The sequence below is a fragment of the Urocampus carinirostris genome, chromosome 3 (genome assembly GCF_059441175.1).
Source record: "Urocampus carinirostris isolate Australia breed hairy pipefish chromosome 3, RoL_Ucar_1.0, whole genome shotgun sequence".
NCBI lineage: Eukaryota > Metazoa > Chordata > Actinopteri > Syngnathiformes > Syngnathidae > Urocampus > Urocampus carinirostris.
The window spans coordinates 43,890,967-43,908,690 of NC_142351.1; the positions used below are offsets into that span (position 1 = coordinate 43,890,967).

The 17,724-nt window shown below is 38.5% G+C and overlaps 1 protein-coding gene across 1 annotated transcript in view; it reads left to right on the forward strand.

The window, feature by feature from the left end:
• Positions 1-17,724, forward strand: part of LOC148369794 (copine-9-like) — a 163,387-nt gene that overhangs the window by 112,733 nt on the left and 32,930 nt on the right. Inside the window, exons 10-16 of the mRNA XM_088331991.1 lie at positions 2,121-2,162; positions 6,532-6,607; positions 7,766-7,819; positions 12,025-12,086; positions 12,711-12,757; positions 14,261-14,442; positions 15,766-15,893. Of these exons, the coding sequence (XP_088188117.1) occupies positions 2,121-2,162; positions 6,532-6,607; positions 7,766-7,819; positions 12,025-12,086; positions 12,711-12,757; positions 14,261-14,442; positions 15,766-15,893 (591 nt within the window). The remainder of the gene's footprint in view (positions 1-2,120; positions 2,163-6,531; positions 6,608-7,765; positions 7,820-12,024; positions 12,087-12,710; positions 12,758-14,260; positions 14,443-15,765; positions 15,894-17,724) is intronic.

A 17,724-nucleotide genomic window follows, 5' to 3' on the forward strand; every position in this document is an offset into this window, starting at 1 on the left:
AGCTTTAAAACTTCATGATGCCCTCTGCGCTTCAAACAAACCTCTGAGACTATCATAGTGCAGGTGCATTTATACAGACAATTGATTACACACAGGTGGATTCCATTTATCATCGTTAGTCATTTTGATCAACATTGAATCATTCAAAGATCCTCACTGAACTTCTGGACAGAGTTTGTTGCACTGAAAGTAAAGGGGTTGAATCATTTTGCACACCCACTTTTTCGTTTCTTATTTGTTCAAAAAGTTTAAAATATCCAATAAAGTGTGTTCCACTTCATGATTCTGTCCCACTTATTGTTGATTTTTCACAACAAATAACAGTTTTATATCTTGATTTTTGAAGTCTGAAATGTGGCAAAAGGTCACAAAAATCAAGGGGGCAAAATAGTTTCGCAAGCCACTGCATTTGGTTAGAGTGGCTTACTAAAAATAATCCTAATAAGTATTAATAAGTAGTACTTGAGCTTTCAAGTTGCGTTTAAAATTGTTATTTGTGATGAAAATAAGGTTTTATATGAGATTCCCATGTGCAGGAAAATTGAAAAATAAGGCCTTTGGAAATCTTCGTTGGAGTTTAGAACAGTACTATATTTCTGCAGGGAGTGCAAAGGAACATCTATAATCAGAAATGAGAGCAATACATTAAAAGGCCTTCGAATGACAGCAAAATATCACCAGAGGATAAATATTGGGCCCAGGATGAATCAAGAAGATGAGTCCCGGACTCTAAATACTATCATAAATTGGAGCTTACCATTCAGATTAGACTGTAAGTCATCGGATGGTGACAGAAAATGTCACTTTATCCCAAGAAAATCAATGATGCCAATAAGTGTTGCTTTAAATGGAGAACGCAAACCGGCAATTTCTCTTTACACCCAAAAGCGTATGACAGAAACATTTGCGTATACAAAATATCTCCATTTCAGTCAATGACACGTATTCCACTTGCTTTGTTTCAGACGACTCACGTCTTCATTTTTTTTCTCGCAGTCTGTATCATTCTTGTTGAGAGCTTCCGTGGTAAATAAATTGCTTTCACTTCTCTTTTATGCTTTTCTTTTTTAAAAGGAATCATCACAATCCTACAAGGCTGCCTTCTTTTTCTTCTTGCACTATGTTCTTATGTTAACGGTAACTTAAGAAAGAACTAATAAAAGAAATAAAGAGAGAGAGAGAGATCGAGAGGAGAAAGAAACAAAGATTGACAGCTCAAGAGAAAGAGGCAAAAGATAGAAAGAAGAAATGAAAGAAAGGATGGAGACAAAGGGAAGAGAAAGAGAGAATTGTAGATTGAGAAAAAAGAGAAGAGAAAGTGAGGCGAAGGGGGAAAGAGGGTAGAAAAGACAAGAGAAAGAGGAGAAAAAGAGAGAAAGAGGAAAGTAGAAGGGCAAGAGGAAAGGAGAAAAGAAAGAGGAAAGTAGATGAGAAAGAGGAAAGGAGGAGAAAAAGAGAAAAGAAGGAGGAATAGAGGAAAGTAAAAGAGAAATGGGAGCAAACGGGCGAAACAGGAGAGAAGAGGGAAGAAATCGTAGGAAAGGGAGAAATTGGAGAAAAGAGAGAGAGGAGAAATAGACAGATAAGAGAAAAAGCAAAGATGAAAAGAGGAGAAATATAGAATGGAGAGAAATATACAGGAGAACAGAAAAAGGGGAGAAACATGGGGCAGAAAGAGAGAAATGGGTGAGAGAGGAAAAGAAAATAAGTGAAAACGAGAGAAAGATGAGAGAAAGAGGGTAGAAATTGAGGAGAAAGAGTGAAAGAGGAGATGTTGAATGGGCAAAAGGAGAGAACAAGTAAATAAAGAAGAGAGAAAGGAGTAAAAAAAGAAAGTAAGGAGTAATAAAATAAAAGAACAAAGAAAGAAGAAATACTGTAGGCAAATCCAACATTTTTACTTTGAATATCAATCAAGTAAGAATATTGCGAAGCCACTCATTCTGTAGTGTGTTTCGACGGCGCTCTCCGCTTGCTTTAATGTGGCAGCAATCGTTGCATTTTTAACACCCAGCAGTGTTGCAATTCAGGTTTAAGCATATTCCTGCTGCCACGAAAGAACATTGTTGAATCATTGAACTTCACCGTCACGCTCATGAATAATACTTTGTGGATTGCAGGACTGTAAAAATAGACGTCTATGACTGGGATCGAGATGGAAGGTACAGTGATTTTTACATTTTTGGGAACATTAAACGTCTTGCAGACTGTACTTTGTTCTGATATCACATATAATACGTGCAAGTTTGTATAGAGCGCTTCTAGGACCTGAAGAAGAATTCAATGAAGTAGTTTTATTTAGCCCTCCAAACAGATGATGCCTTTTAGGTTTTGCAATAGGTCAACATTTTCTATTCAGAGACGGTTTACAAATACCGGCCGACAGAGAGTACATTAGGATCTAAACCAGGGGTCTCTAATGTGGTGCTTGCGAGCACCAGGATGCCCCCTAAGGACAGTTGAGGTGCCCGCGGCCCCATTCTGAAAATAGCTCACCAGTGCCAGGTCATTATTATTTTCTAGTAATTTTTTTAATTTAATTAGTTGACTGAGTCTACTTGACCGTAGTTTTTGTATTTAAAAAACTGATAATAACATAAGTTGTTTTTTTTGATATTCAAATGAATAAATTCCAGTACATGGCTTGCATAGACAAAAATATATATTCAAATATTTATGAATATGTAATTAATTAATACAATCAATTAGAATATATTCATGTAGTAACAAATTTATTTATTTGTCATTTTAATGAGTTTTTTTTATTGGAAATACTACAAACAAAATTCCAATTTATGAATCATATAAAGCGGATGAGTAAATAATGTGCCGATTTTAGCTAGCTCTCTGTCCCCTCTTTTAGCCTTGTAATAGCTATCTTCCCGAATGCTATCTAGCTAACATTTTACCTTTTTTCCTATGTATTCTGGCCTCCTTCCTTTCTAGCTATCTAGCTTTCTTTAACTTTCTCTCTGACTGTTTAGTTGGCTTTTTACTCCTTTAGCTAGCTTTCAAGAACCATTTTAGTTTTTTACCCGTTTTATCTTTCTAGCTTACTATCAAGCTACCTGTTTTTGCTATTTAGCAAAGCCATCTCGTTGCTATTTAAAAAAAAAATCATAACAATCTGAGGTCTCCAACCGAATTGAGTCAGGGACGGCTGAAGCTAGGGTCCGGCCGAGATTGGGCAAGATGGGATTTTCCACAATTACAGGGCTGATCAAAACATTCCGCTACTCTTAAAGGGACAATGTTTTATATCCGTTCACTGGATGGCCTTATAATGTGTGCAACCAAAAAGGAAGACTACAAACTACAGAGACTGAGTTTTATTTTTTTACCCAGCCTTTCTTAAGAAAGGACAAAAGAGGAATAATAAAAGGAAAGAAGAAATAAGAAAAAGAAGTAGAAAAGGAAAATGATGATTAAAAGAGAAGTAGGTGAAACAAAAGCAAAAAAGGGAAAATGTAGAAAGAAAAAAAAAAGAAAGAAAAAAAGGAATTAAAAAGAAAAAAGACAACAATTGAAAGAATGCTCTTTTTTTATTTTTTGTCTTTTTTCTCATTTTTCTGTTTTCAATTTCCTGTCCTATTTTTCTTGAGTTTTAGTTTTTGTCTTATTTATTTTATTATTTAAATTTTCATTTTTCTACCTGCTTTTCTTGCTGTCCTTTTTGCTTCTTCTTTTTTTCACACTTTTTTTTTTTTTTAAACTTTCGTCTTATTTCTTTGTTTTTATTTTTTCTCTTTTCTTGTTCATGTCCTTTTTTCTTTTCCTTTTTTTAATTTATTTTTTTCTTTCTTTATTTCAAAAGGGGCATTTTGGTCACTTTTGAGTCTCTGTATTTTATCTTCTTCTGTTGTGCTTTTAGCACTCTTTTTTTTGGCATGACAGAATTCAGCAACATCTAGTGGAAAAATAATAGTCACCTTCTCTTTACCTTTTTAAATTAATGTGAGGGCCTGAAACTATCATCTCGGGGGCGGCGATTGCCCCCCAGGATGATAGTGTGATACTCCTGATCTTATTAGTCGATTCATCGGTTGATTGAGTTTTTTTTTTTTCTGAAATTCAGCATGACTTTGATTTACTGATGTAGCTAATAATAGTTAACACAAAAAAACAGTTACAATGAAAAATACATATTTTATTGAACATATGGATACGTTACAAAATGTAATAAAAATTACCTTATTTAAAACCAATTAGGCACGGTGCCCGGTCAGCAGAGATAGAAATAAACCTCTGTCCATATTTTAGTCACAGGCAAATAAATACTAGATACAAAAGAAACATGTCTCGCTGGAGGCCATAGAAAAGTAAATAAAACAAAAAGACAATGTCCACTTTGCGAAGTACATTCAGTGGTCAACTGCCAAGTCTGCAACAAAAGTACAAACGCTGCCCTACTTACAAACGGGACGATACGGTCCCGGACGATCGTTCGTAAGTTGAATTTGTTCATAAGTTGCTTCAGTGCTATATATTTTATGTTTAAGGTTTATTTAAATATTTTTAAGGCTTGTATAAGTAACCTGTTTTTTTTTGTATCAAAAAATAAACATTTCATAAAATAATATGCTCTATAAAGATTTACATTACTTTTGGAAGATGAGCTTCAAGAGTTGGGCTACTTCTTTTCCGTGGTTGAAAGTGGGCGATAAAAAGCGATCCAACCATTTTCTCAACCGCATACAGTTTTCTTATTCCACTTTCATTTAAAAAAGAAACGTCTTGCCTCTTCTTTACACTTTACACCACCCATATTGAATGGATGCACGAGATATTAAACAATAAAAATGTCAAAGTTCTTGGCGCGCTAGAGATACAGTGTAGAATGTTTACACTCGAACAAGGAAGTAAAAGCTGGATTTCTTCTTTGGGGTGGATGCTGGGTGGGCTCTCACAGCGCCACACGCCGGTAGCGGTGGAAAGAAGCACTACAGTAATGTTCTCTACTCAGAAAAAAGGACCACACAAGACAAAATTTAACTTACAGCAATATCCGGATACTGCGATTGGCTGGCAACCAGATCAGGGTGTCCCCTGCCCACTGCCCGATGATTGCTGGGATGGGCTCCAGCACCCCCGCGACCCTACTGAGGATAAGCGGTGCAGCTAATGAGATTAGATGAGAATATCCGGATATTTATCGACATCCCCAAAAAATGGTCGTAAGTAGGTGAGCGTCTGTACTTGAAAATTCTCAGCAGTTTGAAATCAAACCACTGACATTTTTTTTCAAACTGCATGCATTTATTTTGAAGTATGCTTGTCAGGCACAGTGTGGCATAAAACTCAAGCTCTCTTTCACAGCGAAATGAGTGCGTGCCATCAAAATCGTATTGGCCTGAATGTTAAAACCTCCACGGCTCCATGCCCTTACAAACTATCATATTTTCCCTCACAAAATACAAAATAATGTTACACCATATTTGTTTGTCAAACGTGTTTATTTATATAGTTTAAGATGTTATATTGTACATGTGTTTTATTATATCATATATATTAATTAACATTTTGTTGTGAGATGCTGAGTTGCTCGACATGATTGAGGTTTACAAAAAAAAAATGTTTTTTAAATGAAGTACATGCAAATATAATTCAGTAGAATAAAACATTTTCTTTTTCATTTTCTGCATTAAATTATTGTTGGTAATATACTGATTGAAGGGATAACCACAAACCTGTCGTTTTTCATGTTTTCTTTTTATACTTCCTTTTTTTAACTTCTTTATGCAACATAATAATTCGTAATATAATGCATCAAAGTAAGCGGGCCGTTTGAGTTGAGCTGAAAAAGCCGGTTCTCTAAAAATAGACGGACTTCCTTTAACTACACAACTACCACATGAAATCTGATGTTTTTAAGACCACACATATTTCAAATTCAGGCAATCAACCCCGCCTGTTGTTTTCAGATCAGAAGGACTTACAGCGTTTTAATTCATGTTCGGCCGTTGCGACTTGATGATGGGAAATCCCTAGGCGGCAGACGCATGTAGAACCACTCACTTTGTTTGCAACGGAAAAAAAGGATACAGAGATAGAGGCTACCGCAGCGAACTCGTTTGACTTGATTGATTTGCTGTTTCGTGGTAGTCGGTGTATACCGGATGGTACCCATAATTGACAAATTTGCGTTTTTCCGTACAGTCTTAAAATGCCTAATAAACGTACTTTGTACCGCAAAAACGTACAGGTTGACAGGTATGCTCATATATAACCGAGGCGAGTCAGACTCCGTGTCGTTCAAATGCCTGACGCACTCTTCAGATGTTGGCGCGTCGCTGATTTATCGCCACGTTACGTAAACTTTGCAAGTAGTCCATTTATTCTATCAATCCGGGCATGAAAACTCCAAAACTTAAAAAGTTGCCGCTGCCATTACTGCATGCTAATGTAGCCGCCCCAGACTGTTAGCGCAGCAATGGGAATATCCCAGGGAGATGGCACTTATTATTTGACAGAAGGAAATGTGAATAGATTTGACACGATGATGATTTCCCATGTGTGCGTGCATGTTCGCAGCCATGACTTCATTGGCGAGTTTACCACCAGCTACCGAGAGCTGTCCAGGGGACAGAACCAGTTCAACGTCTATGAGGTGAAAACCAAAATGCGTTTTGCAAAAAACCCATGATTTTAATATTTGATTTTCTGAAGATTGTTTTGTGGTTTCGATGACAAATCGGATGAAATAACAAAATCATTAATTTCAAATCCACTGGAGAACATCATTTCAGATTAAAAAGTATTATCATTATAAAGAAGATAAACCAATTATAATGTAGGTACTTGTTAAGCCATAATGAGTCAAGAATTGTGGAAAAAAAAAAATTTCAAAAGTAAAAGCAATTATTGGTGTTGAGGCCGAAACATTTACCGTATTTTCAGAGTTATAAGGCATACATACCCTCCCCCCAAAAATTGTTTTGTCATCTATTTTTCATATATAAGGCGCACCAGACTATAATGTACATAAACCTGAAACTACGGTAAGGGGTACAGGATAACTGTTGGGTTTTTTATACACTTACGGGATAGGTGTAATGATGAATCGGTCGATAGGTATTGGTGATTGATAACCTCTTGGTTAATTATGTATACGTACAATCATTTATATAGTATTTTGTTAAAAGTCTATTTACAGAATTCGGAAAGGCTGAAATCCTGCAGTGTTAAGACACAATTGGTGCAATAGTAATAATAGTAAATGATAATAGTATCTTAATATGATTAATTCCACCGATAATAACAATATAAGTACATTAGACTAATATTTTCTAGTGATGGTAATGACAATACTGTAAAATTTGCATCTTTTTTTCGTTAATTACACTCATTTTAAGTATTCTAATACGTGGGATAATCTATTTAAATAAAATTTCCACTTCCCACGATTTTTATCTATCTTTCTAACTATCTTTGTAGCAAAAAAAAACTCAGTTAAAATTGGTAAAAGAAGTAAATTTGAAAAAATAACGAAAAATAAATAAGGTGTGTTAACACTGATCTTGTCTGCCAATATATTTAGTTTTTCTTGCTGTACTTTTATTCAGCTTTTGTTTTGTGAATGTGGGTGGGCTTTTTTGGCGGCCCCCAAAAATCAAAACGTCCACTTACGTAAGTGGGTAGCTGAGAAGAAGATCAGTCGTATAAATACAATTTTGTTAAAAATCACAATAAAGTCACATGATTTTCATCTTAAAGCTTTTCTGTAGCGTGTGATAATCATCCGATACCTTTTCCCCATCGCCCACAGGTTTTAAATCCGAAGAAGAAAGGCAAAAAGAAGAAGTATGTCAATTCAGGAACCGTGAGTCTTCCTATCGACCCTGAACTTTCCGGCAGCACCCCACCTGTGATTCAAGCCATGTCACATTTATTTGTATGGACCATGATCACAAAATGTCTCAAAAGATTGCACAGGTTACAATTACACCATCCCCTGATCTTAAACCAACATGCGGGCAAGGAAAAACTCAAAACCTCAGCACGAGGAAAATGAGAAAGCTTGAGAAGGGGCCACACAAGTGGTAATCCCCCTTTCAGGATGACCAGGGTGTTATCGATTTAGCATTGGGTAACAGTACACAAAACATAGTAATCATCAATAAAAGAGAACACTAGGTAACAAGGTGAAATTTGTCCAAAAAGTCCACGACACCGACACAGCTTACCATTTCTGTCAGCCGGTCGATGTAGGCGTTGACATGCTTCAGGTCATCTCGAATCGTCCTTCTCCCTCGTGCCATCACCAGCCAGGCAGTCGGAAAAAGACAGGAAAAGAAAAGTATGAGGTGGGCAACTGGGCATCAATCATAAGCCATTGAATAAAAGTGGGTGTTTAGATAGATAGATAGATAGATAGATAGATAGATAGATAGATAGATAGATAGATAGATAGATAGATAGATAGATAGATAGATAGATAGATAGATAGATAGATACTTTATTCATCCCCGTAGGGAAATTCACACTTCCAGCAGTCTACCCCGTTGTTTATTAACAGATGAACATGATGCCCTAGGGGTGCTTGTAGCGAAGTGGATGACGTCACGCCAGTCCAAAAATTCGACATCCCTGTGGCAGATGGAAAACTTTTCTTTGTGAAAATCCAGGGATACACCACCTCGTGTTAGCAAGTCCGCCTCCTCTCCGATTCCCCCCGGCTATCGTGTCTCTGTTTAGCGGCGTTGAAGCCGGATTGCTCCGGGTAGCTCCGGGTGGAAACACATTAGCGTCCGGAATGCTAAACGTGACCCACGTTTCCGCAAAACACAGCAACTGCGCTCCCTGTGCGCTTCGATGTTTTCCACCAGCACTCGATGATCTTATTTGGTCGTGAGTTCGCATTAACCATGATTACGGATGGTACCGAAGACTTATAACGCCGCTAGCTGCTTCGCTAGCTCCGGCTCTTCTTCCACGATAGGCCCCTTCATCACGCCGGCACGAGAATTCTTCAGGGCAAGGAGTTGAAATTCCTTGAATACACGCATTTCTTGTGCGTTAAAACCCATGTCCATAGGATAGAAGTAATCCATAGTGTAGTTGTCAAAACGGGAAGAAAAAACACCGAAGATAGGAGCAGACAATAAAACAATAGGGCAGCTGCTGGAAAAGGCAGCCGCTCGTAGCAGCGCCGCTTTGATCTTTGATCTAGTTCTAAGTCTACATTTAAAAACTTCCACTGAGTTGGCAGATCTTATCTCCAGAGGCAGAGCATTTCACAGCACTAGGGCCCGGATGAGAACGCTCTCAAGCCTGCAGACTTCTTCTTGGCTCTTGGAGTTACAAGTAGACCGGCATTTTCCGAGCGGACGCTCCTTGCAGGAACATAGGGGAGAATTTAATCAGAGAGATAGGAGGGGGCAAGTCCATGCAAACATTTGTATGTTAGTAAAATAACCTTAAAGTCGCAATTTAAACAGACTGGGAGCCAGTGTAAGTCAACTAAAATAGGAGTAAAATGGTCAAACTTTCTTGTCTTAGTCAAAGTCTCGCTGCTGCATTTTTAACCAGCTGCAAACCTTTGATGCTAGACATCAGGAGACCAGAAAGCATTGCATCACAGTAATCAATCCGAGAAGTAATAAACGCATGAATTATAATCTCAGCATCTGATTGAGACATCATCGGGCGAATCTGATATTAAAGGGTTGAAAAACATATTAATAGTATCGTAGTGGGAGGAATGCTGGTTTTCCTTTGCGGTCCTCTTCATCAAGGTTGCTATCAGCGCCGCTCAAATAATATGTGTTTGCACACCTTGTTCGCTCTGAATCCTTGCTGGAGGCGTGCAAAATTTACAGGGGCTAAATTGAACTTGCTATCCATTTTTTCTGTTGTCATCCACAAGCAGTGTTGGGCACGTTACTGGAAAAAGTAGTTACTGTTACTAGCTGCGTCATTTAAAAAGTTATTATGGAACCCCCCAGATGACCTCATTCACTACATTCAAAAGTAGCGTGTTACTTTGAATGTTGTTACAAATTACCGTATTACTCCCATTGAAGCAGACTACCTAAAACTGTTTAAAAATAGCCACATAATAAAAGAAATGGAAAAAAAACAATCACACCAACTTGCGATATGATAACACTTTCATATTTCTTGTGTTATTTTGAGAGCGCGCAAAGGAACACTCCATATCCATTTTGTCTTTGGGCTTCAAACAACTTCATTTTCTCCTCCATTGCTGAGTACTATCTAATACATTTTTTTTTCCAGGCATGTTTTATAGCAAAATGAATTTTACAAATAAAATGATCAAAATTTTTTAAAATTTTAGTGTAAATTCTGTGCTCACGTTTGCCCCATTGATTGAGTTGTTCCTGTATTAGCCATGCCCTCTCCTCACACGCTTCCTACCATTCGCTAGTGGTGAGACACAGTTTGTAAGGTGCATTTAAGCTGATCCCCTGATTTCAATATTTCATTTTAGAGTTGTAAGTACAGCTTTACGGTTCATGGATCCCTTAACCGCCAGGGTCATCGGGACACCACTTCCTGTGTTGTGTCTTGGGCAAGTACAGTATAGCGGTGCCTATTCCACCTCAGGCTATTTTTTTCAGTAGTGGTTTGCTCCCCCACAAGCAACCAATAGGTCTAGTTTCCACAGTTCCCAGTAGCAGGAGAAGCTTCCTGAGCCGACTCAGATACAGCACATTCTTTATCTTGTCATCGTTGTTTTTCAGTGTAAAGCGCCATGCCTCTTTTTTTAAATGAGTATATACGGTAGGGAGAATATCAGTATGGAGAAATTCTGTACCACCGTAACTGTATTGATTTGCACTTTTTAGGGCCATATATACACACAAATTCACTTTTACGACATGATTAGTTGTGTGGTACCAATTAGAGAATGATGAATTCCGTAATTTGTTTTAAATAAGTACCAGAGTCTCAAAAACTTCTCTCAATATTGACAAATGTAATATCACCCAGTGTGAAATATAGGTGTCACATTTGACCCCAATTGTCCCTCCAAACTCACGTTAAGAATATTACTAGAACAGCTTTTTTCCATCTAAATTTCGCCCTATGCTGTCCTAGTCCGATGCAGAGGTTATAATTCATGCGCTTGTTACTTCCCGTCTCGATTACTGTAATGCACGACTATCCGGTCTTCCGAAGTCCAAAATCGAGATCCTGCAGCTGGTACAAAATGCTGCAGCGAGGCTTTTAACTAAGGAAAGAAAGTTTGATCACTTTACCCCGATTTTAGCTGACCCGCATTGGCTCCCTGTTAGCTTAAGATGTGATTTTAAGGTTCTGTCGGTATTATACAAAATCATGCATGGACTTGCTCCCTCATATCTTTCAGATGTATTTTCCCCCTATTTTCCGCTCCAAAGCCTTCACTCTAAAAATGCTGGTGTACTAGTGATCCCAAGAGCCAAGAAGAGATCTGCAGGTTCGAAAGCGATTTACTCTGGGCGCTGGTGCTAAAGAATGCTCTGCCTCCTGAGATTCAATCTACAACCTGAGTGGAACTGTTTGAATCTAGCCTTAAAACACACATCTCAATTATGAACTACCTACTGTATATTCTATGTTGACAATAACTATGTATTATTTGTTATTGCAACATCCATTGCAGCCTGGTCATCCTGGAAGGGGAATTACCTCATGTGCGGTCACTTATCAAGGTTTCTTAATTTTTCTCATGTTGACGTTTTTTGAGTTTTTCCTTGCCCCCATGTAGGTTTTAGATCAGGTGATGGTGTAATGATAGTCTGTGCTTTGCAATAATCTGTGATCGGTGCAGCCCTTGATGTAAGGACTATACAAAATAAACCTGACTTGACTTGACAGATCAACACACCATGTTGTAACTACATTTGAGTCACAATTTAACAATTCAATTTAAAAATGCGTTTCTTTGTAACGCATTACTCCCAATACTGCCCACAAGCAACCATTTTGTCTTGTATATCTTTCTCTACTGTGCCTTCCCATTTCTCTTTTGTTATTTACCTCCAAATTTGTGCCTGTGTGTGCATTCGTAAATTCAAGGTAACTCTGCTGTCCTTCAAAGTGGAGTCCGAGTACACCTTTGTGGATTTCATCCGAGGAGGGTGAGTGGAATAATGAATAGTCTGCTCTCACTGTGTGGCCAGTTGCACGTGTGTGTGTGTGTGTGTGTGTGTGTGTGTGTGTGTGTGTGTGTGTGTGTGTGTGTGTGTGTGTGTGTGTGCGTGCGTGCGTGCGTGCGTGCGTGCGTGCGTGCGTGCGTGCGTGCGTGTGTGTGTGTGTGCATACTTGTGCACTCTGAAATTGCGTCCGAATTCATGTTGACTTTGGCAAAATTACACCTGAGGAGTTTTGCACTGCAAAATCTCATATGTAAACACATGGGGATATTCAGTGCATGCATTTATAATTGAGTATTTTGTTTGTTTAACACAAACAGAATTTGGGGTTGTGAATACTAATCAATGTCTTTACATCACATCTGTTATTGTATCTCATTTACGGCACTTTGCAACTTTATTTGATAACGATCCCATAAGACCAATGCTTGTTAAATAAACAACACTGATATCTCTTAAAATGCATTTTTTTTGTTTCTATAACGATAAAATATATATATTTATGTATTGTATTAAAGTACAATGGGATTTTATTTGATTTTTATATACAGTATGTTCCAATAAATCTCCTGCATTCATGTTTTTTTCTCTATTTCTCTTGCGCTCCAGGACACAGCTGAACTTCACTGTCGCCATAGACTTTACTGCATCAAATGGTATGCATGATTCCTCTGAGGTTGGCTGCTCATTTAAAAAATATCAATTTTGGGAAGCAGGCTATGCTCACAATTCAGTGGAATGAGAGAGAAGGTAGTAGTGCTCGTTCAGAGATAATTTGGGGGACTTTTACAAAACAGGAGTCAATGATAAATGCAGCATGAGATTATCCTAACCAAAGTTAATACAATAAAGGGAAAATTAGGATTTAAAAAAAATGGTCATTTCCCATTTGCAATATGTTTATTTTCTATTATACATCCAAACACAGTCAGTCTGAATTGACAATAGTCAGTCAATTAACATTGTATTGAATCATGCAAAGTTCATTTGTCTTAAAACTGAGAATCAAATCAGATAGGATAGGATAGGATAGGATGGAATAGGATAGGATAGGATTGGATAGAATTGTCTTTATTTTAATTTACAACTTGGTGAAACATTGTATGCAACAAGCTTGGACATGGCTCTCCAGGGCCATGTTTATATGCAGGTAATAAATACTTTAAAGGAAAAAAATAAGATATAAGATGGTCAGAACAAATAGGCAAAAATATTGACAACAATGTGCTTACACTCGAATAGTGTAATGAAAAATATTGCATTCTAACAATAGTGCAATAAAAGGAAGTGCAATAACATTAGCAACAACAAAAAGAAGACTTTAAATTATTTAACTTGTATCCCCATTTAAATTTTCAACTGGAGCACGCTAATTTTTATTTTAATGTTTTATAGGGTCTTGTTTCTTAAAAAAAAAGGCTGTTGTAGTGCCCCCTAAAGGTTTGCAGTCTTACTTATTCATGAATACATGCGCTGATTTTTTTCCTCATAAGAAGCATCATCACATTATTTATTAGACCACTTGTGTCAAACTCATTGCCCAGGGGGGCAAATGTGGCCCAACTCCTCATTCTGTGTGGACCACAAAACCCAAAAATGTCTTAACGTCAAAAAATGAACAGGTCAAAAGAGTGCTCTGACCAAAATTCTCATTTTGCACAATGCCTGTTGACTACAATACCTGCAATGTGACGGTTAAGCGCCACTACATGCCTGTATTCCCATAATAATGCCAATGTGTATGATTGAGAAACAAATTATCCTAAAATAGTACAAGAATATTTTATTTGTTTATATTTAGTTTATAACACTTTCAGGTTTTGTGCGGATGCTTGAAATCCTTGAAAATGCTAGAATATTATTGTTGTGTTTTCTCGGTTTGAAAAGTGCTTGAATTTAGATAAAGTGCTGGTAACGTCTAGAAATTGTTGCCATGTTTACAGGCAGTCTGGCTCGATAGACAATAGATTAAATAAAGAAATATTTTTCAAGTCTTATTAAAAATGACGCCAACATGCCTGCTCTGGTGGCTTTTCTTTGCATTTCTTCTACTCACGTGAGTAATTTTGACACCCCTGCACTAAACAGTTGGCATACTGCAAGAGTAAAGACACAGGCTTTATATATCCTTTATTTTGCTTTGTTTTCCACCCTGCAAGGCAACCCATCCCAGCCCACCTCACTGCACTATATGAGCCCCTACCAGATGAACGCATACGCCATGGCTTTGAAAGCAGTGGGTGAGATTATCCAAGACTATGACAGCGACAAACTCTTTCCTGCATACGGCTTTGGCGCTAAGCTGCCCCCTGATGGCAAAATCTCCCACGCATTCCCACTGGTAAGTAGACCACCACCATTTTATATCACCTGTGGAGGCCAAGCACACACAAAGACGTTAATGTGCAGCCATAGAATGATGCGCTCAAGATCAGCAATTGTTGGAGCGACAGCAGCTAGCTAAGAAGGTGCGCTTATCTGCTCACCAGCAGGAGCCCAGTAGGGTCTCTTCGCTTAGTTTTCCATTTTCTCTGCAAAAAAACCTACCGCAGAATAGGATTCAGTCTGTTTTTTTCTGAAGAAACAGTCCATTTTTTTCTGAAGAATTTGTGCACCTCTAAACATGAGCATTTTGAGCTTTATTTGCAACAAAAATCTTGCTTGTTATGCAAAGTAAAATGCAGCTGGCTGTCCTAGAGGCTACCCCTCAAGACAGCTCAACGCTCGTACTTTTACTTCATCTGGCCATCACCGCAGAACGGTTGAGCCAGCTCCATTTGTTGAAGTAGCAGTATATCGAATTGAGGCCAACTATGTCTGGTTATCCGACGCCGCAGTAGCAATGAGTGAGAGTGTAGAGAAGAGGGCCCAGAATTAATTACCTCACTAAAACTCCACTCCCTCACCCATGGCGGATTGAACGACATAACACATGACGCGGCTAATGGGGGTCTGGTCGTACTTGCCTCTGCATCCGTAGTAATTCTGCGGACAGCATGAAAAGCAAAGTATGTAAAGGTCTGGTATGTCTGGGTCCGGACTGCAAGATGTGTTCTTGCTGGTCTACAAAATAGGCCATTTTAGGCGAGTGCAACCTGCTCACCTCTGCCACTCAACTCCCTGTGTGAAAGGCGAATGTTCGGCGCCTTAAAACCGAGCTATGCATAGTCCAATGCAATATAGATCTGGTAGTCCTGTCCCTCCTTCAACAAGCATATACATGCGGGTTTGGGGATCACTTGCACACCTCATATTCCCTTGAATCTCCACCTGTGAATATACGAACAGAGTGCACCGCTCGTACCTGCTTACCACCAGCATCAGCGAGTCCAGTTTGCGCAAGCAAAATAATATCGGCAAGAAAATCTTTGAAATGTGCTGTAAAAATGTGTTTTTGTATAAAAATTGTTATACGGCATAAACCAATTTTAAATGATCCAAAAAACATGAAATAAGTTTAAAACGTATAAGTTGACGGGTATGCGATCTCCGTGACACTTTCTTGGTCCCAAATGGACACCATGCTATTGTTTGAATATCCCTGACTTCATCTAAAGTGCCTATTCTTTACTTATAAATTGAGAACCTTTTGGAATTTATGAAGCAAAAATATGTTGTCAGACAGTTTAATTAAAAAAAGAAGAAAATTAACCCTTTTTTACAGAGTGGTGACATTGATAATCCAAATTGTGTGGGCATTGACGGAGTCATGGAGGCCTACTTCCAGAGCCTAAGAACTGTGCAGCTGTACGGACCTACCAACTTTGCACCTGTTATTAACAAAGTCGCAAAGTGAGTGTTTTCTCAGGTTTGGGGATGAATGGCTTTTTTAAAGATCAAAGGTTTGGGATCACCGAAACATTTTGGTGTTTTCCATAAAAAAGTCACTTTTTTATTAAATGAGTTGTCCAATGTTTGTGTTTTAATTGCAAATATGAATATATTCTTTTGTTGACAAGTCACATCTGGCTTTTTCTTTGCCACTGCCTTGAAGACCAGCATCTCAAAGTCACCTCTTCACGATAGATGTTTTGCAGGTACCAGTTAAGGAAGCTGCTAGTTGAGAAATAAACATAAACTGCTATACTTTTCCTCTTGCTTGGCTGTGTCTCCACTTCTCTTTCTACTCTGGTTAGAGTCCGTTTGTGCTGTTCACTAAAGGGAGTAGTACACGCCGTTGAAGGGGATCATGAGTTTCTGGGCAATTTCTCACATGGAATGGCCTTTGTTTCATAGAACAAGAAAAGCTTGTGGAGTTTCATATGGAAGTTCTCTTTTCTGGCCATTCTGAAAGTTGAATCACATCCACAAATATGATGCTTCAGATACTTGACTAGCTCAAAAAAAGGTCAATTGCATAGCTTCTTCAACCAGCTAAACTGTTTTCAGCTGTGCTAACATCACTGTACAAGGGCTTTCTAGTTATCCATTAGCTTTCTGACACAATAAAAAAATACAATGTACTATTAGAACACTGGACTATTGCTTGTCGGAAATGGATCTCTATACACATACAGTATGTAGATATTGCATTAAAAACAGACATTTGCTGCTAGAATAGTCATTTACCAGGTTAACAATATATGGGGTGTACTTTTGATTACTTTCATCTTCAGTAAAAAATTATTTTTCCTTAAAAAATATGGACATTTCTTAGCAACCCCAAACCTTTGAACAGTAGTTTGGTATAGCCCTGAACCCCAACAGAGTCTCAAAGGGCTTCAGTAGTTGCAGTATTTTTTTTTTTATCTTCATCCAAATTTCCCCCCCAAAAAAGAGTGTCTAAAGGCATGGTCACACAGCCTTTCACGGGCGTATCGAAGCTGAACCACGGCCAGAAAGTTCTGCCCGTGAAGCAGACGCTGTTGGACGCTTTGAGATCGCGATACAGACGAGATACAGCCGTGCTTTACACGCGGTAAGAAATTCACACGCGGTTGGCCGCGCGAAAAAGTTTTGCGCTGCTCAAAACTTTAGACCACGGGTAACCGCGGGCGGCACACGTGGTACACACGAGCTAAAGACGCAGTAAAGACGCGGTACAGACCCGGAACGACGTGGTTACACGCGGGTAGGATGCGAAATTTTAGCGGGTAATCGCGGGTGGAGCACGGTCATACCACGTTTGTTCTGCGCCTGTATCGCGGTGTTATCACGTGCATTAGCGTGTGTACCGCGTGTAAGCACGGTCAAACGCGATGCAGCCGCGGTTAGAATAGAATAGAATAGAATATACCTTTATTGTCATTGTTACAAATGGGCTAACATATTGTGACAACGAAATTGGGCATGACACTCCAGTTTTACACATAGTGAGGGTATGAGCAAGAAGATAAAGGAACAGAGAAGATAATGTTATAAAACAAGGGGAATAAGGCTATAGTTATAATTTACATGGTATTTACACAACAATGTCAGCATGTGGGATGTTACATACAGGGTTGTCGTGATAACGTTGTATCGTAACGGTTGTGCAATATTGCATTTGGTGCAAAGTCATCATGGTGCAAAAATAGTCCGCATATACATTGGTGCAAGCATAGACATCATAGTGCAAAAAAAGGAAATGGTCAGACATTGTGCAATTTGAGCATTAAACGTAGTGCAGTCGACATGTGCAAGA